The sequence below is a fragment of the Staurois parvus genome, unplaced genomic scaffold, assembly GCF_062004578.1.
Source record: "Staurois parvus isolate SC_StPar_1 unplaced genomic scaffold, SC_StPar_1.0 ptg000090l, whole genome shotgun sequence".
Classification (NCBI taxonomy): Eukaryota; Metazoa; Chordata; class Amphibia; order Anura; family Ranidae; genus Staurois; species Staurois parvus.
This window is the reverse complement of record NW_028317886.1, coordinates 23,649,472-23,674,547: the sequence shown is the minus strand read 5'-3', so window position 1 is coordinate 23,674,547 and position 25,076 is coordinate 23,649,472. Positions and strand designations below refer to the sequence as shown.

The 25,076-nt window shown below is 41.3% G+C and overlaps 1 protein-coding gene across 1 annotated transcript in view; it reads right to left on the bottom strand.

Moving 5' to 3' along the window:
• Positions 1-13,213: 13,213 nt before the first annotated feature.
• TTC29 (tetratricopeptide repeat domain 29) overlaps positions 13,214-25,076 on the bottom strand; it is a 339,375-nt gene continuing 327,512 nt past the window's right edge. The window contains exon 11 of the mRNA XM_089670482.1: positions 13,214-17,591. Within this exon, the coding sequence (XP_089526608.1) occupies positions 17,449-17,591 (143 nt within the window). The 3' untranslated portion in view covers positions 13,214-17,448. The remainder of the gene's footprint in view (positions 17,592-25,076) is intronic.

The window sequence follows — 25,076 nt, the reverse complement described above, 5'->3', positions numbered from 1 at the left end:
GGATGCAGAAATCCTCCCCACTGATCACCATTGCAGGCTAAAACTTTCAGTGCTGATTGAGCTGGGAACATCCAACAGGGCAGTTGTACAGAAGCAAATCGGTAGATTGAATTTGTACAACCTCAATGCCCGTGCATGGAACAACATTTCGCCAGTCCCTACTAAACAGGCCACATTTTGATCCATGTATAGCCAGCTTTAGCTGGAGTTCAGCTTCAATTTGTTGGTGCATCTAAATTTGCTAGTATTTCTAACACTCCCCTGCTCCAGAATAACAATGCTGCTTTTTTATCCAGAGTGTAGGAGGTGTGTTACTGGCCAGAACACCAGGTGAAAACGAAGGGAAAAAAAGCCTAAAAATGAGAACTAATGCAGCCACCATACCTAAAGATTAGTAAGCTGCAATATATTTTATTTTTGGTTATGGTTTTATTACTGCTTTAGGCTAGGTTCACACTGATTCTATTGGATGTGCTATAATTAACAAGCTAAACAAAAAATATTGCAGCAGTCCTATACTTGTGTTAAATACCACAATGCATATAAATTAAAACCCAGGTGGATCACGCATAAATATAATCATGTGCACATATACAACACAACCAAAAAAAGTCCCAAATTAGTGAAGGTGCTTGTGCTCAGCTTAATTGCAATATCTTGGTTCATCAGTCCTCTCAAAAGTGCTCCACTGTGCTCGACAAAGTGCCCCACATGGACTATCACTCACCCTTAGCCAATGACCATCTATCTCTAGAGTGGTCTGTTCCCAATGAGCCAGTTGTCTCCAGATCTCCTTGAGTTGGAATAAGCATATCACCACAAAAAAAGGAAAAACAGAGGGCATCCCATAATGTACAGTAAAACTGTTTGGTAGTTTTATTGGGGGGTAAATTTGTTAAAACTAACTCACAAGTTAAATGCCTGTGCCCGGCACCTGGTGTACTCAGGCTTGTTACTCCTAACACATAGAAGTCGCTGTGCTAGATGCTCCTCGGAGCGGCGTGCTTTCCTCAGGGCGGAAGTGACATCGGCGGAAGTTGCGTCATCAAACCTCGACGTGTTATGATCAAAGATCATCTTTAGAAAGTGCAATTTTGGTGATGGTACAGTCAGGTCCATAAATATTGGGACATCGACACAATTCTAATATTTTTGGCTCTATACACCACCACAATGGATTTGAAATAAAACGAACAAGATGTGCTTTAACTGCAGACTGTCAGCTTTAATTTGAGGGTATTTACGTCCAAATCAGGTGAACGGTGTAGGAATGTTTGCATATGTGCCTCCCACTTGTTAAGGGACCAAAAGTAATGGGACAATTGGCTTCTCAGCTGTTCCATGGCCAGGTGTGTGTTATTCCCTCATTATCCCAATTACAATGAGCAGATAAAAGGTCCAGAGTTCATTTCAAGTGTGCTATTTGCATTTGGAATCTGTTGCTGTCAACTCTCAAGATGAGATACAAAGAGCTGTCACTATCAGAGAGATAGCAAAAACATTAGGCATGGCCAAAACAACTGTTTGGAACATTCTTAAAAAGAAGGAATGCACCGGTGAGCTCAGCAACACCAAAAGACCTGGAAGACCACGGAAAACAACTACGGTGGATGACCAAATAATTCTTTCTCTGGTGAAGAAAACTCCCTTCACAACAGTTGGCCAGATCAAGAACACTCTCCAGGAGGTAGGTGTATGTGTGTCAAAGTCAACAATCAAGAGAAGACTTCACCAGAGTGAATACAGAGGGTTCACCACAAGATGTAAACCATTGGTGAGCTTCAAAAACAGGAAGGCCAGATTAGAGTTTGCCAAACGACATCTAAAAAAGCCTTCACAGTTCTGGAACAACATCCTATGGACAGATGAGACCAAGATCAACTTGTACCAGAGTGATGGGAAGAGAAGAATATGGAGAAGGAAAGGAACTGCTCATGATCCTAAGCATACCACCTCATCAGTGAAGCATGGTGGTGGTAGTGTCATGGCGTGGGCATGTATGGCTGCCAATGGAACTGGTTCTCTTGTATTTGATGATGTGACTGCTGACAAAAGCAGCAGGATGAATTTTGAAGTGTTTCGGGCAATATTATCTGCTCATATTCAGCCAAATGCTTCAGAACTCATTGGACGACGCTTCACAGTGCAGATGGACAATGACCCAAAGCATACTGCAAAAGCAACCAAAGAGGTTTTTAAGGGAAAGAAGTGGAATGTTATGCAATGGCTAAGTCAATCACCTGATCTGAATCCAATTGAGCATGCATTTCACTTGCTGAAGACAAAACTGAAGCGAAAATGCCCCAAGAACAAGCAGGAACTGAAGACAGTTGCAGTAGACGCCTGGCAGAGCATCATCAGGGATAAAACCCAGCGTCTGGTAATGTCTATGCATTATAGACTTCAGGTTGTAATTGACTGCAAAGGATTTGCAACCAAGTATTAAAAAGTGAAAGTTTGATTTATGATTATTATTCTGTCCCATTACTTTTGGTCCCTTAACAAGTGGGAGGCACATATGCAAACTGTTGTAATTCCTACACCGTTCACCTGATTTGGATGTAAATACCCTCAAATTAAAGCTTACAGTCTGTAGTTAAAGCACATCTTGTTCATTTCATTTCAAATCCATTGTGGTGGTGTATACAGCAAAAAATGTTAGAATTGTGTCGATGTCCCAATATTTATGGACCTGACTGTATTTGTATCCTTCAACTGGATATTAATTTAATGTATACAAACCGCAACATTGCTGAGTACATATGGTGTTACACAATAATGGGCTTCATACTACTTATGCTGACATTACTATGCCTATGTTGTATTGTATTACTATGTAATAGTATACAATAATATACTATATAAACCTTCCATCATATTCCGCAGGATTCATCCCCTTAACGGGGAAACAACTCAACTAAAATACATAAAAACATTTTTTTAAAAAATTTAAAAATAAAATAAGGAATAAATTAAAAAAAATATATATTCCTAGTGTTTATATAATTCCACACATACAATATGACTAGTGCCAGCTCGTAAAATTCAAGTACTGGCAAGAATAAAAGAAATACCTCACTAGTAGTTATAATTGACATAAACTCTTTTCCCTCTATTTTAATATTTAACCCTTCCGGTGTCAAGGTTTGAATCTCATATATCCACTTCATTTCATTTTGTGATATTTCTCCAACCATATGGGATCCTCTCCAGTGTCTATCTATTTTATCTATGGCAAAGAAAGATAGGTGTGAGGGGTCTTTGTTATGCACTAGTCTAAAATGATTTGAAACACTGTGTTTCTGATAACCCTTTCTAATGTTAGTAATGTGTTCACTTATTCTTTTGGTACGTTTCCGAGTGGTTCTCCCTATGTATTGGTACCCACAGGTACATTGTAGCAGGTAGGTAACAAATCTAGTTTGGCATGTGATAAATGGTTTAATAGTGTATTGCTTAAGAGTCTGATGAGACATAAACATAGTGATTTTCTTTGGCAACGTTTTGGTATATCAACATGGGCCACATTTACTACACCTGATTCCCCCCCCCCCCCCCCAAAAGAGGGAGAGCTTCTTCTTGGGGGGTCCAGAATGTTGTGGATCAGTTTAATTCTTAGACCTGGGGCACGTCTATAAATAAAGGGCTGTTTCTTTGGGAGTATAGTTCTTAATACAGGATCTTTACATAAGATAGGCCAATGCCTTCTAAAACACTTTTCTAACTCTTTATGTTGTTTATTGAACCCAGTGATGAAGGCAGTGTCTTGCACCTTAGTTCCTTCATTTTTATTCCCCTCAATAGATCTTCCTTACTTAGGCGACCTATTTCCTCTCTCACTTTATTCAATTCCTCCAATTTATAACCCTTTTCTTTAAATACAGTCAGGTCTATAAATATTGGGACATGGACACAATTCTAACATTTTTGGCTCTATACACCACCACAATGGATTTGAAATGAAACGAACAAGATGTGCTTTAACTGCAGACTGTCAGCTTTAATTTGAGGGTATTTACATCCAAATCAAGTGAACGGTGTAGGAGTTAAAACAGTTTGCATATGTGCCTCTCACTTGTTAAGGGACCAAAAGTAATGGGACAATTGGCTTCTCAGCTGTTCCATGGCTAGGTGTGTGTTATTCCCTCATTATCCCAATTACAATGAGCAGATAAAAGGTCCAGAGTTCATTTCAAGTGTGCTATTTGCATTTGGAATCTGTTGCTGTCAACTCTCAAGATGAGATCCAAAGAGCTGTCACTATCAGTGAAGCAAGCCATCATTAGGCTGAAGAAACAAAACAAACCCATCAGAGAGATAGCAAAAACATTGGGCGTGGCCAAAACAACTGTTTGGAACATTCTTAAAAAGAAGGAACGCACCGGTGAGCTCAGCAACACCAAAAGACCAGGAAGACCACGGAAAACAACTGTGGTGGATGACCGAAGAATTCTTTCCCTGGTGAAGAAAACACCCTTCACAACAGTTGGCCAGATCAAGAACACTCTCCAGGAGGTAGGTGTATGTGTGTCAAAGTCAACAATCAAGAGAAGACTTCACCAGAGTGAATACAGAGGGTTCACCACAAGATGTAAACCATTGGTGAGCCTCAAAAACAGGAAGGCCAGATTAGAGTTTGCCAAACGACATCTAAAAAAGCCTTCACAGTTCTGGAACAACATCCTATGGACAGATGAGACCAAGATCAACTTGTACCAGAGTGATGGGAAGAGAAGAGTATGGAGAAGGAAAGGAACTGCTCATGATCCTAAGCATACCACCTCATCAGTGAAGCATGGTGGTGGTAGTGTCATGGCGTGGGCATGTATGGCTGCCCATGGAACTGGTTCTCTTGTATTTATTGATGATGTGACTGCTGAAAAAAGCAGCAAGATGAATTCTGAAGTGTTTCGGGCAATATTATCTGCTCATATTCAGCCAAATGCTTCACAACTCATTGGACGCTGCTTCACAGTGCAGATGGACAATGACCCAAAGCATACTGCAAAAGCAACCAAAGAGTTTTTTAAGGGAAAGAAGTGGAATGTTATGCAATGGCCAAGTCAATCACCTGACCTGAATCCGATTGAGCATGCATTTCACTTGCTGAAGACAAAACTGAACGGAAAATGCCCCAAGAACAAGCAGGAACTGAAGACAGTTGCAGTAGAGGCCTGGCAGAGCATCACCAGGGATGAAACCCAGCATCTGGTGATGTCTATGCATTCCAGACTTCAGGCTGTAATTGACTGCAAAGGATTTGCAACCAAATATTAAAAAAGAGAAAGTTTGTTTTAGATTATTATTCTGTCCCATTACTTTTGGTCCCTTAACAAGTGCGAGGCACATATGCAAACTGTTGTGATTCCTACACCGTTTACCTGATTTGGATATAAATACCCTCAAATAAAGCTGACAGTCTGCAGTTAAAGCACATCTTGTTCGTTTCATTTCAAATCCATTGTGGTGGTGTATAGAGCCAAAAATGTTAGAATTGTGTTGATGTCCCAATATTTATGGACCTGACTGTATATCTATGAGGATATCAGTTTGTTCAACATAATCTTCTTTCAATAAACAATTCCTCCTTACCCTCATAAATTGCCCTTTGGGGATGAGCTTCTACCATCTTGGATGATGACAGCTGTTCACTGGTATGTATCCATTCCTATTGGTACCATGTACCCAATGTGTTACCATATTTGAATATGGTGAGACCTAGGAAGTCTATACCTTTCTTGTTGAATGTTAAAATTGATTCCGTATACATTGGCACCTAAAATGCCAATTCTGTACCAAGTGCTGAAAATTCATAAGAGTACCCAAAAGCCACCGAGTAGACCTATTCTTAGTGGGATAGACTCTCCTTTTTCAAGGTTGGGGGAATATTTAAAGCTTTATCTCCAACCTGTAGTAAGTAAGAGCCCCTCCTATCTAAAGGATAGTAAAGATGTTATCAATAAAATAACTGGTATTAGGGTGGATGATTCTAGTCTGCTGGTCACAATAGACGTGGAATCATTATACACTAATATTCAACAGCACCATGCGAGTAATGCAATCAAATGGGCTCTTAAGAAGTATACGAACTTAGAGAAGGTACAAAGAAAATTTATTTTAGAAGGGCTCAATTTGACAATGACTAATAATTTTTTCTGGTATGATGGCCACTATTACAATCAAATCAAGGGAGTCTCTAAAGTATGCCTCGAGTGTGGCCAATATTTTCCTGAATAAATGGGAAGATGAAGAAATTTATGGAAGGACATGGCCTGAGCTATACGTTTATCAGAGATATATTGATGATATCCTGGTGGTATGGCAGGGAACTAGTGATTCCCTAGATAAATTTATCTCCCATATCAACTCCAATGTACACGGAATCAATTTTACTGCGAGCATACAACAAAAAGGTACAGACTTCCTAGATCTCACCATATTCAAACATGGTAACACATTGGGGACTAAAATATTCTTTAAAAGTACCGATAAGAATGGATACATACCAGTGAACAGTTGTCATCATCCAAGATGGAAGAAGGCCATCCCTAAAAGGCAATTTATAAGGATAAGGAGGAATTGTTTATTAGAAAAAGATTATGTTAAACAAACTGATATCCTCATAGATAGATTTAACGAAAAGAGTTATAAATTGGAGGAATTGAATAAAGTGAGAGAGGAAATAGGTCGCCTAAGTAGGGAAGATCTATTGGAAGGGAAGAAAAATGAAGGAACTAAGATGCAAGACACTGCCTTCATCACTGGGTTCAATAAACAACAAAACACATGATTATATTTATGCACTGTCCACCTGGGTTTTAATAGGACAGAAAAGTGATTTGAAAGCGCATCCATTGAAGTCTACGGACCACAGAATCGCACCAAAGAAGCACAGGACCCTTTCTCAAAGTTGGATCGCAGCTGCACTGCATTAATGTGAACAGGCTCCATAGGAACCAACGTTATTTCCCTTCTCATGTGATTCCTAGCAATCTGATTCACATCTGAAATTGCATCATTATGAACCAGGGCTCAGCAATAACAGTGGTAATAGTTATAAGGACAATATCAACTGTAGTTTTAACAGCAATTGCTTTTATTATTAGCAATTGATAATGGATTACCATTTTAGGATAAGGCTATTGTCAGTGTTGCTGTAAGGAAATGAATAACCACTTGAGCTCCGGAAGATTTTACCCCCTTCATGATCAGGCCAGCAGGCTATACCACACTGCGCTACTTTAACTGGTAAATGTGTGGTCATGCAATGCTTTACCCAAACAAAATTTACAAAACTTTTTTCACACAAATAGAGCTTTCTTTTGGTGATATTTGATCACCACTGGGTTTTTTTTTTGTAATATAATTAAACAAAGACAGAAAAGTAAAAAAACAAAAAAAAAACAATATTTTTTACTTTCTGCTACAAAACATATCCAATAAAGAAATATAAAAATAAAATGTCTTCATAAATTTTGGCCAAAATGTATTCTGCTACATGTCTCTGATAAAAAAAAAATGTATATTGATTGGTTTGTGTGATGTTGTAAAGATATAGTGCCTACAAACTATGGTATACACACTGAAATTTTTTTTTAATACTGCTAATGGTGGTGAACAGCAACTTATATTGGGATTGCGATAATGCAGCAGGCAATCTGACACTAACTGAAGCTGGGAGGAACTGACAATATGCCACTAACATACTATACACTATAATATATATGATAATATTATACACTGTCACTGTACTAATGACATTGGCTGGGAAGGGGTTAACATCTAGGGCGATCAAGGGGTTAAATGTGTGCCTGGCTATGCGTAATGTGTGCTGCTTTTTACTAATAGATCTCTTAGTTCCTTATCCTGACTTTGCAGGGATGAGAAAGAGAGAAATCGTGTACAGAGCTCTGTGTTGATTGTCAAAACAAATCTCTGGGCTGTGATTGTACACAGCTAATCAGCAAGTCCCAGCCATGAATCATTGGCTGGCTCTTGTACAATCACAGTGGTGCTGATGGGGGGGTGTGCTCCCTAAACCAAGGCAGCGATGTACAAGTACCGCAAGTCTGCAAGTGAATAACAAATATATAACAACAGAAACAATACTTACATCCAGACTGATTCTTTGAAAGTGTTTGGAAACTGGTCTATGAAAGTCTTCATTATCAGCATTACTTTCAAACCTCCTTTTACATTTCCCACTTCCAGAACGTACACTTGTACACGTGCCCATTGCTTGCCCATTGCAAGGATTGATTAAAGACCCTAATGCAGTAGCATTAATCAGTGACAATAAAAATCCATACATGTGAAAGTAGTTTTCAGTTCCCTGGTGTCTCAATAACTAACTTATTTTATGTGAATATATTGATTTAATTTTTACTAGAGCCAGATTCTGACAGTCATACCCTGAAATAATTGAGCCTGAAGTCATCCAGAAAAAAAAACCATGTTGTAAAAGTGCCCTCCATTCCTCAGACGTTTCCTTGTGTGGAGCACAAAGTAAGAGTGATGAAGAAGAGGCTTCAGAATTAGCATGACACAAAATCATCCATATGGCACATTGCCATCTGTACTCCATTTTGTATGCTCCACACAAAGTCATTATGTTTGTCACAAAAAATAAAATGCATGTGGGAAAATTATCTACACTAAAAGGTTAGTCATTCGTGTCTCATGTATTTAATAATTTACCTGATCATCACTAGCATAGATTGTTCTCCATTAAAAATAGGTTACAGCAGATACTTTACAAAGTCGCTGGATCTTCAGGTGACATGTCTTATGCACAATTAGGAAGGCTACAGAGCAGTATTGCTAAATAAATAAATCCTTGCAGAAATAACTTGAAATTGTGTATGTATTCCACTTGATATATACAAGTTTAAAGAGAACTATATACAACACTCAGCCTAAAATAAGATACATGAATAGCCACATATCTGTGTTTTCATTTTTCGAATGGCTTTCTTGCCAGAAATGTTACCAATCCACCAATTATGAACCAGATTTTAGCAATTACAAGCTGAAGGACGTGTATGTACACTGCAGACGATACCAAATGTTTAAATTGATAGAGGAGTAGACCTAGATGCAACAATGCAAATCAAATAGTGATATTTGAGGTTTACAATTCAGTATAGGTACTCTGGGAGTTTACAAATGTGTTAACTGCACATTACATAATATTAATTAAGTTTACATTTTTGGTTTGAATAGCATTCTGCTTTTCCCCAGAATGGCTTGACTGAGAGGATGAACAAATGTAACTAGGATATACCTGATTGATGTATACAGGAAAACTGAGCAGAGTAGTGATTTATTATGATAATGATGTACAAATAGATGTAAATTGTCTCTCCTTGTAAAAAGTTCATGTGGCACTTTTCTTATAAACACTCTATGCAATAAAAATCTGAACAGTCACCAGTAAACCCAGAGCCTCATCCAAATTTCCCATGTAAATGGACTGTACAAATGTGTCATGACTTCAGCCTTAGAAAAACTCCTCTGGGAGCAAATACTTTACACAGCTATATCCAGATTTGTTGTTTCAATAAAACTTCTCATCTTCAAACTCTTATTGGTTTTCCATTCTTGTGTTTATCAAGTGCAGTATCTATTATGCAGGACTTTGAAGAGGGCATAAAGTGATTATCCTTGTTACCTGTCACTCAGTAATTTCCCATTAGACTTTTTTTTACCATGGTAGTACAAACTCTAGGATTAGTGTGGCCACACACCAAATTAGCTGCTGTATGTTAAGTGGGAAGAAATTGGAACACCTGTACAAACCAATGTAAACAAACATGTAGGATCTTTTTATAAGGCCGTGAAAGTGGCTTTCACCAAACATTCTCTAGTGGAGAATCAATCACTGTTATTAAAAACACATGCATCTGGAGGAGGATCCACATGCAGAGAATGTTTGTTGGATGTCATGTTCACTGCTTAATTAAATATTATACCCCCTAGGAGAAATTATAATCTCTAAGGTAACATTGCTGGTGGTGAGAACAAATTGTGTCTGTACTAATAATGTTTATTATTACTGTTATATTAGTTTTTTGTATATATATATATATATATATATATATATATATATACACACACACACTATACTGCCAAAAGTATTGGGACAGCCCTCCAAATCATTGGATTCAGGTGTTCCAATTACTTCCATGGCCACAGGTGTATAAAATCAAGCACCTAGGCATGCAGACTGCTTCTACAAACATTTGTGAAAGAATGGGTCGCTCTCAGAAGCTCAGGGAATTCAAGCGTGGTACCGTGATAGATTTCCACCTGTGCAATAAGTCCATCTGTGAAATGTCCTTGCTACTAAATATTCCACGGTCAACTGCTAGTGATATTATAACAAAGTGGAAGCAACTGGGAACATAACAACTCAGCCACCAAGTGGTAGGCCACATAAAATGACACTGCATGCACAGAGTGCAGAAGTCGCCACCTGTCTGCAGAGTCAATTGCTAAAGACCTCCAAACTTTGTGTGGCCTTCAGATTAGCATAACAACAGTGCGTAGAGAGCTTCATGAAATAGGTTTCCATGACCAAGCGGCTGCATGGAAGCCTCACATCACCAAGTGCAATGCAAAATACAAAAGCGTCAGATGCAGTGCTGTAAAGCTGGACTCTAGAGTAGTGGAGACGTGTACTCTGTAGTGACAAATCATGCTTCTCTGTCTAGCAATCTGGACGGTACTTGCCTAACTGCATTGTGCCAAGCGTAAAGTTTGGTGGAGGGGATTATGGTGTGGGGTTGTTTTTGAGGGGTTGGGCTTGGCCCCTTAGTTCCAGTGAAAATATTAGGGCGTCAACATACCAAGACATTTTGGACAATGTCATGCTCTCAACTTTGTGGAAACAGTTTGAGGATGGCCCCTTCCTGTTCCAACATGACTGTGCACCATTGCACAAAGCAAGGTCCATAAAGACATGGATGAGCGAGTTTGGGGTAGGGGAACCTGACTGGCCTGCACAGAGTCCTGACCTCAACCCAATAGAACAACTTTGGGATAAATTAGAGTGGAGACTGCGAGCCAGGCCTTCTCGTCCGGCATCAGTGCCTGACCTCATAAATGTGCTTCTGAAAGAATGGTCAAACACTCCCATATAGACACACTCCTAAACCTTGTGGACAGCCTTCCCAAAAAAGTTGAAGCTGTTATTATTATTATTATTATTACATCGAGTTTATATAGCGCCAAAGGGTTTGCTCAGTGCTGTACAATAGAGGGGGGGACAATACATGAAACAGTACAGCAACAACAAACAGCACACGAGGGGTTAGAGGGCCCTACTCTTTTGAGCTTACAATCTAGGAGGGAGGGGGTAGTGGTACAGGAGGAAGTGGCTGTGGGGGATGGAGTGGTGGGAGGAATGAAGGGGTACGGCTGTTAGGTGAGGGTGGGGTAGGCTTCCCTGAAGAGGTGGGTTTTGAGGGAGTGCCTGAAGGTGAGGAGGGAAGGTGACAGTCTGATGGATTGGGGTAGTAAGTTCCAGAGGATGGGGGAGGACCTGGAGAAGTCTTGCAGTCGTGCGTGGGAGGAGGAGACCAGGGAGCAAGATAGAAGGAGGTCCTGTGAGGAGCGAAGGGTACGGGTAGGGTGGTATTTGGGTATCAGGTCGGTTAGGTAGTTAGGGGCAGTGTTGTGAATGGCTTTGTAGGTCAGTAGTTTAAATTTTATGCGTTGGGCAACCGGGAGCCAGTGGAGGGATAGGTAGAGGGGGGTGGCAGAGGTGGAGCGGTTGGTGAGGTGGATGAGTCTTGCCGCTGAGTTCAGGATGGTCTGAAGTGGGGAGAGCCTGCGCTGGGGTAGGCCGGTTAGAAGGGAGTTGCAGCAGTCAAGGCGTGAGATAATCAGGGAGTGTACGAGTAGTTTAGTGGTGTCTGGGGTGAGGAAGGTACGTATATTGGCGATGTTGCGGAGGTGGAGCCTGCATGTGTTTGTGAGTGATTTGACATGAGGTTGGAAGGAAAGGTTTGAGAATGACGCCAAGGACTTTGGCTTGCGGGGCGGGATTGATAGTGGTGTTGTTGGTAGTGATGGAGAGGATGGGGGGGGCGTGGGCAAGGGGAAAGACGAGGAGCTCGGTTTTGGAGAGGTTAAGCTTGAGGAAATGGAGCGACATCCAGTCTGAGATGTCGTTTAGGAGGTGAGTGATGCGGGCGGAGACTGTGGGGGTGAGGTGAGGGGTGGAGAGGTAGATTTGAGTGTCATCAGCGTAGAGGTGATAGTTGAAGCAGTGGGAGTGTATGAGTTTGCCAAGGGAGGAGGTGTAGATGGAGAAGAGAAGGGGTCCAAGGACAGAGCCTTGGGGGACCCCAACAGAGAGGGGGAGGGAGGGGGAGGCGGCACCATCGTAGGAAATGCTGAAGGAGCGTTGGGAAAGATTGGAGGAGAACCAGGAGAGAGCGGTGTCTCTGATGCCAAGGGAGAGCAATTAAAGTTCATGTGTATGTAACAGTTCACATTTACTGGCCTAAAAAAAAAATTTTTTTGTATTTACCGTAAAATCCTTGGAATTAATTGAGATATCCCACAATGGGGTTGCCCTGGGAGTGTAATAGGATGAAGAAAGTGGCCAGAAACCTGGTGGACACATGGAGTGTGGAAGGCAGGTTGAATAGTAGTGTTGAAGACCCACAGAGAAGTAAAAGAATGTGCTGGAAAAATTGTATTTTTGTCTATACAGATGCATGCGATTTATGGTGTAACTATGCTGAATATTATTAATAATATTTATCTATTCATAGGTAAAGGCACTATTAGAAGTTGCTTTCCCATTGAAAAATTGTGCATGCCTCCTCTGTTCCCCTTTCCTCTCTTCGCTTCCCCCTCTCCTTTGGTCATCATCCGCTTGGACCTACACACTGGTAATTGATGTATTTTATAGGATACAGTGGGACTGTTGTGATGATATACATATAAGAATGAAACAAAAGGTTGCAATATTGTTATATGTTAAAAATTAAGTGTTTAAATTAGTTTCTGTACAATTGTAAATCTCCACCTTATCTTCTCCTAAAGAGGTTCATTCATTTATATTCTTCAAGGTCTCCCCACTTCTCAGACGACTTTTTGTAAAATGTATGCTACATGCTTGTAGATACACAAAAAACAAAAGTAGTTGGGTTGTAGGTCTCGAAGGTGTTGAGAGTATAACATGTTCAGAAAATACAGTATATGGTTTTAGCTCTGTTCTTTTAATTAATAATAATGAAAAAAATGGAAATGCACTGATGATAATGATGACTGATTCAATGACTCTTGTACCTTAAAAACCCAGCAAACCTCTGTCTGTGCATATGAAATGTGAGTTACCAGAGATGTGGTACAAACAATAGTGAATATAGTGTTTTACAGCAAGTCTCCTTGATGGAAAGAAGCTATGACAGACCTGGTGGATTTCATGTGGAATTTCTTGGCCTGAATGAAGACATTTAAGGCCTTGAGATCTAAGATGGAATGTATGCCTCCTTTTGATTTGCAAACTGTAAAAGGGCTGAAATTGAACCACTGTAACCTTTCTGCAACAGGAACTTGGCCAATAACTACTTGCTCCGGAAGACATGCAAGGGCTTCATGTAGATGTGCTTCATGGAGATATAGAGTGGCAGGCAGTCAGGTTGGAAGTCACAAATCAGGGAGGATGCCAAGAGAAGAAATGTAACTTGTAGCTTCTGGAAACCACTTCTCGAACTCAGGCATCTGAAATGTTGCCTGTCTAGGTGTCTACAAAGGTTAATCCTCAACTTTTGAAAGGGAGGAAATCCCTTCATACCAAAGATAATTTTTTTTCAGATTTGGAAGATTTGGAAGCCCAGGGTTTGCAGTTGAATGTGGATCCTGGCTTGGGTCTAGCCTATGAGGTTGAGGCCTGGGAGTAACAAAATGAACTCTTTTTGTCTTTGGAGGTGAATGGGTTTCTTCTCCTGGGGTAAATACTGCAAGTACCTTTACCCCCAGTGACATCCTTGATGAGGGGGTCCATGGAAGCTGAAAAGAGACGTCCCTTGAAGGGTATGAGCAGTAATCACTTTTTGCACACCTAGTCCGCAGCCCAAAATTTCAAGGGTTCTCCACATATTCACTGACAGGAGACTAGTACGAGAAATAGGAAAGGTGGTACCCACTAATCCCTTCATACAGCAGCAGAGAGCTCTTGGCATGAGCTCTAAAGCTCTACAATTAGGGTTGGAGGGAGGCTAGTACATTCTCCTAAAGTTTGACAGACTAGCATCATGGCCAGGGCAGGTTACAATGTACAGTCTGCTGGAGAAAGTAAGCTTTTGGAAATAATCTCCAAACTTTATCTATGGGATCCATGGCCCACACTGATATAGACCTGCAAAATGTTTGAGAGTTGTCGATAGTTTATCAGGAGTCTCCCAGTTTTCATAAAGGAATAGATCAAATGAATTACCAGCACTCCAAAATAAGGTGGAGTACCAGTAATTTGATCTACTCAACATATATTTTGGAAGGACTGGCTCTGTGCACTGCAAATAGGGCGTGAGACATGATGTGAGGGTGAGCTGTGTATGCTTCATACTTGGACCTTCATAAAAGACATTTGTGGCTGACAGGTGCATGAGAAAGCTTTTGGTAATTTTAGGACCTCTAAGGGATCATAGTCAGGTAGCAGCATTTGATGAAGCTATAGGCTATTCTTCCATTTTAAGGTGTCAGGATCCATATTGGAATGACCCACTTCTTCATAATTGCCTTTTTATAAAGGTACAGCTCAGCAAAACACTTGAGAGGCAAAGATAGCTTGTCACCAGCCATACACCAGTCGTCATACAAAATAGGCTGCAGTATGTACTGTACTGAGAAGGTTTTTACAGGTTAGGGACTTTTAAGGAAGCCCAGACTGGTAACATTAGAGAATTCACATACAGGTTGCTTCATATCCAAGCATGTATGCACTGAATCAAGAACCAAAATGATATTTATAAGCCTGGCAGTTATGCCAGTCAAATGAAATTTTTCAGGCATAAATACATCCAAAAAAGATAGAATACACTTCCCATCATCCCCCAGATGAGTGAGCAGAAGCTGACATAGCCACACAGTGTAGGGCTATGTGGCACACTTGATGGAGCTAAAATAGACTCAGAGAAGCATGTGGACTCAATCAGGAGATAATCATTCACACTGTCAATGGTAGGTCCTTGAGAACAGATATTGCTAGCTGCCCCGGAGCTGTTAGTAGATCATGAGCTGAAAAGGCCCACAGAGCTGCTTCCCTTGAACTTATGATCTGACATACTGCAAGTAAGCAGAGTGAAAATGTCCAATAAAATGGGTGCTCACAAAAACCAGCTACAAAGCAGAGGAGGTTATATGGCCGGCTATGACTATGCCACTGTAGGCAGTAGCAAGGAGAACTGCCTAGTAGGCCCTTGTTGGGAGTGCTGTGGCTGTAAGGTACCTCATGCTGAGAAGGCACAACGGCAGCATACTACTGCCTATCAACTGTGCAGTGGGCGTATTCAAGAGGCAGGCTGTGATTGGAAAGGAATGTGTGCCAGAGGCATGCTGTGTGTCTGCAAAGTGTCCTGTACCTCTGAATGGCCAGCCAAAGGATGAAAACTGACTGCATAAACACAAATTAGCTTCTGTGCTTTGTGTGGTCCATTTAGAACAAGGAAGAAACTTGACTGGTGGCTAAACGAGGTACATCAGATGGAAAAAGTATATGAAAAGAGACTATGATTTATAAAATACACATAAGTAAACACACTCAAAATATTTAGGGAAACATACACTTTTTTCACAATTTATTTGCCATTCTATTCATAAGTCCAAAAATATATACAGTACTGTGCAAATGTTTTAGGCAGGTGTGAAGAAATTCTGTAAAGTAAGAATGCTATATATATATATATATATATATATATATATATATATATATATAAAATGTTTACTTTTACCAATTTACAAAATGCAAAGTGAGCAAAGAAAATAAAAATCTAATTCAAATCAAAATTTGGTGTGACTACTCTTTGGCTTAAACCCAGCATCAATTTTTACACTTGCACACTTTGTACACATGCACAAACTCAGGAATTTTGTAGGATTAGAGTGAGGTGTATGATTATTCAATTATACCAAGCAGGTGCTAATAATCATCAATTTCCTATGTAGGCTGAAACACAGTCATTAACTGAAGAAGAAACAGATGTGTAGGAGGCTTAAAACTGGATGAGGAACAGCCAAACTCTGGTACTAAGGTGAGGGTGTAGAAGACAATTTGGAAGTTACACTGCATCAGCAAGGTCTCTCCCAGGCAAAGACTTTTAATCAGACTGGGGTTTCAAGATATGCTGTTCAAGTTGTTCTGAAGAAGCACAAAGAAACAGGCATCGTTAAGGACCTTAGATGCAGTAGTTGGCCAAGGAAACTGAATGCAGCAGATGAAAGACACATCATGCTTAATTCCCTTTCAACATTGGAAGATGTCCAGCAGTGCCATCAGCACAAAACTAGTGAAAATGAGTGGGACCCAGGTACACCCATCTGCGGTTTGGAGAAGTCTGGCCAGACGTAGTCTCTTCATGGAAGAATTGTGCCCAAAAAGCCATGTAAACAAGGCTAGTCACGTGGAAACAAGGCTAAGCGGCTCAACTATGTACAAAAACATAGGAACTGGGTGCAGTAAAATGGCAGCAGGTGCCCTAGTTTGACGAGTCAAAATGTGAAATATTTTGCTGTAGCAGAAGGCAGTTTGTTCACCAAAGGGCTAGAAAGCAGTACAATAATGAGTGCCTGCAGGCAGCAGAGAAGCATGGTGGAGGTTCCTTGCCATTTAGTGCTTACATTTCTGCAAATGGATTTTTAGATTTGGATGTTGGGAAATACAGGCAGATACTGTACTTATCATGCCATACCATCAGGGAGATGTGTGATTGGCCCCAAATGTATTCTGCAGCAGGACAACAACACCAAACATACAGGTGATGTCATTAAGAACTATCTTCAGCATAAAGAAGAACAAAGAGTCCTGGAAGTGATGGCTTGGCCCCACAGAGCCCTGATCGTACATGCAGAGACAAAGGATTTGAGGCAGCCTACGTCCACAGAAGATCTGTGGTTAATTCACCAAGATGTTTGGAACAACCTACCTCCCAAGTTCCTTCAAAAACTGTATGTAAGTGTTTTCGTAGAAGAATTGATGCTGTTTTCAAGGGTGGTCACACCGTATACGGATTTGATTTGGTTTTCTCTTCTGTTCATTTACTTTCCATTTTGTTAACTTATACAAATAAACTATTAACAGTTCTTGTTCTGAAAGCATTCTTAATTTACAGCATTTTTCCACACCTGCCTGAAACTTTTCCACAATAGTGTAGCTTTTTGGCACTTAGATAACCATAATCAAACAATGCTATGTTCAGAAGAATTGCAATGTGGATATTATGAACCCGTATTTATTTCCTCTGCAGACCCATTCTCAGAAGCCACTTGCTCATTAACTTCAGAGCTTTTTAAACTGGTTACGGTGCTTTGTCCATCTTCAACTCCTTTTACCATATTAACTTCAAGACCACCAAGGCTTCCTGCATGGAAATAACAAAAGAGACTGCGTTAGACATATATTATATAAAGATTAGGTCTTGTATGGCCACATTTATTTTTCATTTTCTAGCTCTTCCCACACATTCACCCATGTGACAATGTATTCCCTGATCCCAAAATGTTTATATTTCCAGTAATATATATTATTTAAACTGAACCTGTTTTTATAGCGGAACCTCACTATCTCACTCCACATTGATTATTTTTAATCCTTATGCTGCTAGCATTAGTAAATAGATAGGAAGTATATCATACTTACACACTTTCACCCCCTTCCTGCCCAGACCAATTTTCAACTGTCAGCGCTCTCACACTTTGAATGACAATTGCTCGGTCATGCAACACTGTACCCAAACTACATTTTTATCCTTTTTTTGAGACAAATAAAGCTTCCTTTTGGTGGTATTTGATCACTACTGGGGTTTTTATTTTTTGCTAAACAAACTAAAAAAGACCAAACATTTAAAATAAAAAAAAAAGTTAGTTTCTGTTATAAAGTTTTGTAAATAAGTAATTTTTCTCCTTCACTGATGGGCACTGATAGGATGCACTGATGGGCACAGATGAGGAGTCACTGATGGGCACTAATGAGGCTGCACTGATAGGCAGCACTGATGGGCACTGTTAGGTGGCACTGATGGGCACTTTAGGTGGCACTGAAGGGCAGCACTGATGGGATCTATTAGGCGGCACTGATGGTCACTGTTACGTGCCACTGATAGGTGGCACTGATGAGCACTGTTAGGCAGCACCGATAGGTGGCACTGATGGGCATTGATAGGTGGTACTGATGGGCACTGTTAGGCGCCACTGGTGGGCATTGATAGGTGGCACTTTTGGACACTGTTAGGTGGCACTGATGGGTGGCACTGATTAACTGATTGCCAGCACAGATGGGAACTATTGGCCACACTGATGGGGCTACACTGATCACCCAGGATTAGGGTAGATGTCCCCCTGTGAAATGCCACTTATTGGCTCTCCTCACGCGCTGTCAGCATGAGGAGAGGACTGCCGATAACTGGCATTTCCTATTTTCCCTGTGATCAGCTGTCATTGGACACAGCTGGTCACATGATAAATAAGCGGCTGTGATTAGCTGTGTCTGAAGGACACAGTGATTACAGATCATGTGCAGTACTCGGGGAGGGGGGGGAATGGCTGTAGGAGGATGTCCTGTAGCTGCTGACTTTTAAAATACAGCCACTTACCTGTCCCTTGTTCCAGCGATGTCCTCACCATGGCTGGTTTCACTGGCCATCTTCTCTCCCTGGCGCCGGCATCTTTAGTGGGCACCCAGCTGTGACATCTTGTGGTTTCACAGCCAGGTGCCCACTGTGCATGTGCAAGAAGACTGTGGGGAGGGAGGGGGGGAGGACAACTTCTGCTTCCGATTGCCTAGGCGATTGCAGCGGAAGTGGGAGCAGGTACCTGTCAAATTTGGGCACCCACTCCCCAAAGGTGCCAATCCTTAATGGGGAGCGGGGGACAAAGCATTAAAGCGGAACTTCCCCTTTTGGGTGGAGCTCCACTTTAATAACACTTTAAGCTGTAAAACACCTACAACACTGAGCATAGGATTTACTATAGCAGATTCACTGTACTGTATTATTCTAGTATCAGTTTGCCTGATTCTCTGTGGCTTGGTTGTAAAATAGTAAAGGTAACACATGCTGTATAAAAATTGTTGAATTTCTTTATCAATTGATAATGTGTGTCAATCCAGCTGAAGGGACAAAAATCGGCCAATCCACACTCTGACTTAGACTTTTTGTCAGCAACCTTCCTCCCTGACTTTTTATTATGGACCTTAGGAACTTACTTCCTAAGACTACAGAAGCAAACAAAGTCAAATGCAAAAAGTTGCTATTTGTTTTTGTTTTTTTTTTCAAAAAATACTTTATTAGGAAAAATAAGGCATATCAATGTACATGCAAACACAGATCACAGTCCGAACATAGACACAACATGTAGCATCCCGTTTTGCAGACGGGCCATGGGTTTAAACTGCAGTACAAATCGAGGTGAGATATATCATTATATCAAATGTATATAGCAAACCAGCAGATACAAAGAGTATAATAGATAAGTCATTATAGGTATATTGATTACTGACCTATTTACTTGTGAGCCCTTATGTTAAGGGAATGTGAAGTGCTGGGAAAGGATAGCACATGATGATGTGTATGTTATGTTTTGTGTGTCCGTTTCGGGAGCGTGTGAGCTATGTGAAATTAGTCACACGTGTATAAGAAAATAAATGCTATATTTTGTTGGGGATATATGAATAATGAATGCGTATAAAAGATATAGAGAAGTCAGAAAGGTGAATAGTTAGAGGAGGAGATGTAGAGTGAGGTAGTGGGGGGAGTGAATATGGGAAAGAAAAAAGGGGAGGGGGAGGAGTAAGGCGGGGATGGGAGAGGGGAGGGGGAGGGGGAGGAGTGGGGCGGGGATGGAGAAGGGGGAGAATGGGTAAGGAGTAGAGGGGACGTTAGAATGGGTAGCTACAGATAAAATGAATCACATTGTTTTGTATGAGCCAGAAAGATAGTCATATAGCTTAGGATGCAATACGCGCAAGATCATTCAATGGGGCAACACTTGGGTGAAGAACCCGAAAGGCAGGGCATGATGCCGAGTCTCAGCCCATCCAAATGTGCATCAAATGAGTCTTCGGCGGACAGGGCGTTCCCCGGTACAGCATTGTGTCTAATCATTCAATCAGGGGGTTGTAGGCTGTTCATGCAATAATAGGTGATAGGTAGTGGTGGTTTTGAAATGACTCCAACAAGCCCAAGTCTTCCTTAATCTCTCGGGATGTTCTTTTGCTACAGAAATCAATTCCTTCATTTCCTCAATTTTGTTGATCCTAGCAAACTATTCTTGAATAATGGGAACATGTATAGAGCGCCAGTGGACTGGGATACGAGTGATTTACGGTATGTCCTAAATGGAAGTGTGGAGTGGTGGAGCAAGAATTGTGTGGGGGAGAGGTCTAGGGTGTACGTAGTTACTGAAGGAATTAGCCTTTCAGCGTTACCATACCGCCATTTTGTCTCTTAGTCTAAGATCTGCCATTTTAAGATAAGAATCCATTTTAAGACTTATGTCAGTACTTAAAGATGAATTTGTGTTTTAAGACTGTTTCTTACTTTCGATAAGAGTCTAAGGTTCCTCTTTTCCCTTCAGATGTAATTTCCTTTTTTCCTCTACCTAGCATAAGACTGAAAGTCTGCGGTGGGCTTTTTCCTGTTGCAAGAGTATTAATAAACTATAGCCAGCGCTAAAAGGGAAGTTGTCTACTTTCTATATTGATCAAAAGTTCATGCTTGACGCATATAATAATAATTAACATAAATGCTAAATGATTGGGCATTACTGACGTATATAATATTCTGATTGGTCAATGCATACCTGTCAATTGATTGGTTCTTATATTTCTATGTATTGTTTTAAGTTTCATATATAAGTTTAAACACGGAAGAATAAATTCAGTTCCTTCTGAGATATCACCTTGTGTCTGTGTGCAATTTCCTGTGTCTCAAAGGGAACTCCGGGCCTGTGGACAGACATTGGTCAGGGCCAGGGGACTGACGGGAGTCGGTAGCTACAGGAAGGAACGAGAGGAGCCAATTCCTTTCAATTGGGGGCTCGTGTCCGGGATGAGATAATCATCCTTTTCGGTAAGTAAGATTTTTTGTCATTCTGTCAATTAGTCTGTCTTGCTGGAAAGGCTCTGATTAAAATCTCATGCCCTTAGGTAGCACTGGGCTTCGCGTCTTAAGACGCCAGTGGCCAGGCGCAAAGTGCTGTGGGAAGCACAAGGTCTTTTGGAAAAGACCAGGAGCAGTTTTGGGAACTGCACAGTCTCTTATGAGAAGGGACTGAAAAGAGTTTCTCTGAAAAGAAACCAGAAAAAGTCCGGGGTTGATCAATTCTGTCCTGCAACTCTTTGCTTTTCTTCCTATCGCATAGAAGTATAAGATAATTTGTTTGTGTGACACAAGTGCCCAGTTGGTAAGTGTATGGGCCAGCGGTTACTGAAGGTATTGTCAACTTCCGTTGTAAGACGCACCACCCCTTTAGCTAGGCCTTATTGGCTGATGACCTAGAGAAGGTGATAGCATGGTGACACGGAGTTGGGTGCCTATGTGAATGTCTTGTTCAAATTGTGTTGTAGGCTTATTGTTAGAAAAGTGGGAGTTAGTCAGAGTCAGGATATTATCAGAAGTATTGTATATCCAGGTTGTAATCTCCACTTTTGGTCAACCACTAGAGAAAGACCCAATAAATATCTTAAGTCCAGACATTTTTATAAAGTAAATTGTCATTTGGAAGTTGACCCCTGTTTTTTGGGACAGCCTATAGGACAGATTTGTAACACAGACCTTTGTAAGTGTAAAAATGGGAAGTGGTCAAAGTAAGGATAAACTCCCTCCCCCAAATGTTGGTGAGACATGTAAAGATTATGTAGCCCGTATCTGTGGGACAGATTACTATCTAGTTAACCCCTGGGTGGATAAATTAGCAGACTGAATGAGTGAATTCATGGGAAGTGGTGACCCGTTCCCCCGTGATGGGAGTAATGATACTTTTCATATGGATATGATTAGGGGTCTCTGTCTGGGGGATAAACAGGCTTTCCCATGGTATAAGGGAGATCCTGTGTGAGATCAGAAATACATGACCAAAGGTGGACAAAATTGGTTAGAATTTGCCCCTCTCTGGTTTCATAGACAAACTGGGAAACAAAATAAAGCCAAAGCTAGAAATGTAGATGCCACTAAAATACATGCATTAGAGTCAGAAATAGACAGACCCACACACCCTCTCATGCCATTCCCTCCCCCATATGTCCCACCTGTCCCACAGCCCACAAAACTTTATCCATCTCTTACTGAAGAAGATATTGATTTTTTAGCCGGACATTATGCAGTCCAACACCCCACTGCACCTCCAGCACCACCAGCACCAACACTTCCACAGACCCCTCAAATACCTAGTGCTGTTCACATTTCTACCACACAGCCTAGTACAGTTCAAACTCCCAGGGTGTGGTTCAAAGTCCTACCACACAGGGAGCGACAGGGGGAATAGCTGTTTCTTCAACTACTGAAGCAGATGACTCACTTGTTGATGAATCCGCTAGTTCAGGCTCTCTGCTGTTCAGAGCAGCTAATAGTCTAGGTATAGTGGACATGCTAAGTCCATCACACACACGCCATAATACCCAATATGGTATTGATTCCAATACACAACAGATGCCCTTCATGACAATAGGAGACAATCTATTAAAGAAACCCATTGAGATAGAAGACATAAATAAGATTGTCAAACATTGTCCAAGACCCACTGTTTCTTCAACGGCTACTGTGAGCTATTTGAAGAAAGCATGTAAAGGTAGAAATTACACACAAGAGGATATGTGCCTTATCCTCGATGGAATATTGGGACAAACTTCCCCTTGGAATTGGGGTAATGTTGGGACCATATCCATCCTAGAAGCAGGCGACATTACTGCCACAAATTATAAATTAAACACAGAAGATGGTAGGGACAATATGTGGAGAGAGGTCTCAGAAGAAATGGAACGAGCTTTCCAATCTAGATCCTCCCTCCCTACCGCAGTAGCCTGCAAGCAAAAGTCAGGAGAAACTGTGTTAGATTTTTGGAAAAGATTTAATGAGACATGGACACAAGAGGCAGGACTGACATTGCAAGACACCATGCATAGTCTACTGATTCAGACTTTCCTGTCCAATCTAAAACCCAGTGTCATGTTAACTGTAAAACAGATGATTTCTGAATGGCCCACTTGTACCAGAGAACAATTTCAATTGAAATTGACTGAGAAAGATGCTGCCGGATGTCTAGAGATACCCAAGGCGGTGGCCACTCATTTTCAGGAAGATCCCTTTCCTCACACAAACCCACCGTACAAGAGAAGGGGAGGTTTCAATAACCGAGGCAGAGGCCGGTTTAGGGGAAGAGGGAGGAATAATAGGGGACGGGACACGGGTTGTTTTAACTGTGGGGCTGAGGATCATTGGAGAAATCAATGTCCATATGAAACTCATGACCACGCCCAGCATAGCCCCTCCCCAGGCCAACCACAAAGGGACCTCCCACAGCAGAATGTGAGGTTTCCTATCTCTTGGCAGACACAATCACAAAATAAATGAAGGTGCCCAGAAGGTGGTATCCCAGCATTCCCGCTTGTCTCTCACTCTTATAAGGAACAACCCCTTGTATCCTTGCATATACAGGGCAAATTAACCCCATTCTTGTTGGACTCCGGGGCAACTCGTTCGAGTCTGAGTGAGGATTATTATAAGGGAGAGGTAATGAATGCTGAACCTTCTATGGGAATAAATGGGATACTGACCAAGACTTATAAAACACCGCCTCTTCCAATTTTTGACCCCATACAGGGAATCACTCTGCTAGATCACTCATTCAGAATCATACCCAATTGTCCAGTTAATTTGTTAGGGAGAGACCTCCTGGGAGAGTTGAACATCAACTTGAAATCCACAAAGAGAGGTGGTATTGTGGCTCACTCTGCCAAAATGCCAATCATCCCTGCCATGACAATGATTACTAAAGAAGACCCCTCATTTCCTGCTGGAACAATTAATGACAAAGTTTGGGCAAAAAGTGCCTTGGATGTGGGATCCATTTCCTGCACTCCATATAAGGCCACACTGAAGCCATGGGCTCAACCTGTGTTTCACAAACAATACCCTTTGTCAAAAGAAAAGGAGGAAGGAATAGCGCCCATGGTGGAACACTTTCTCAAGGAAGGAGTCCTTGAAGAGGTGATTTCACCATACAACAGCCCAATAAATCCAGTTAAGAAGCCGGACGGCTCTTACAGATTTGTGCAGGACCTGAGGGCCATTAATGATCTTGTGATTCCCATTGCCCCAATAGTGCCTGATGTACCAACACTCATTTCCTCCATCCCAGCTGATGCTGAGTTTTTCACAGTGATTGATCTGACAAATGCATTTTTTTCAATCCCTGTTGCCAAGGAGACACGCCCAATTTTTGCGTTTCATTACAGGAGAAAGACCCTTACTTGGTGTAAATTACCGCAAGGGTATGTAGATTCGCCTGTGGTCTACTCTGTTGTCCTCCAGGCTACCTTAAAGCCATGGACTCCTCGCCATGGTTCAGTTTTGGTTCAATACGCAGATGATTTGCTTCTCTGTAGTGTTAATCGGGCAGCCAGCCAAGGGGATAGTGTAGATCTCATGAACTGGTTATGTGAATGTGGTCATAAAGTGTCTAAGAAAAAGCTACAATGGTGTCAGAAAACTGTTGAATACCTTGGTTTTGTTCTCACAAAAGGTGAAAGGAAAGTCAGCCACAAAAGAGCTGCGGCTCTTATGGGTCTGCCCCGCCCATTGACCAAGAAAGACATGCTCACCTTTCTTGGTATGATTGGTTACTGCCGCCAA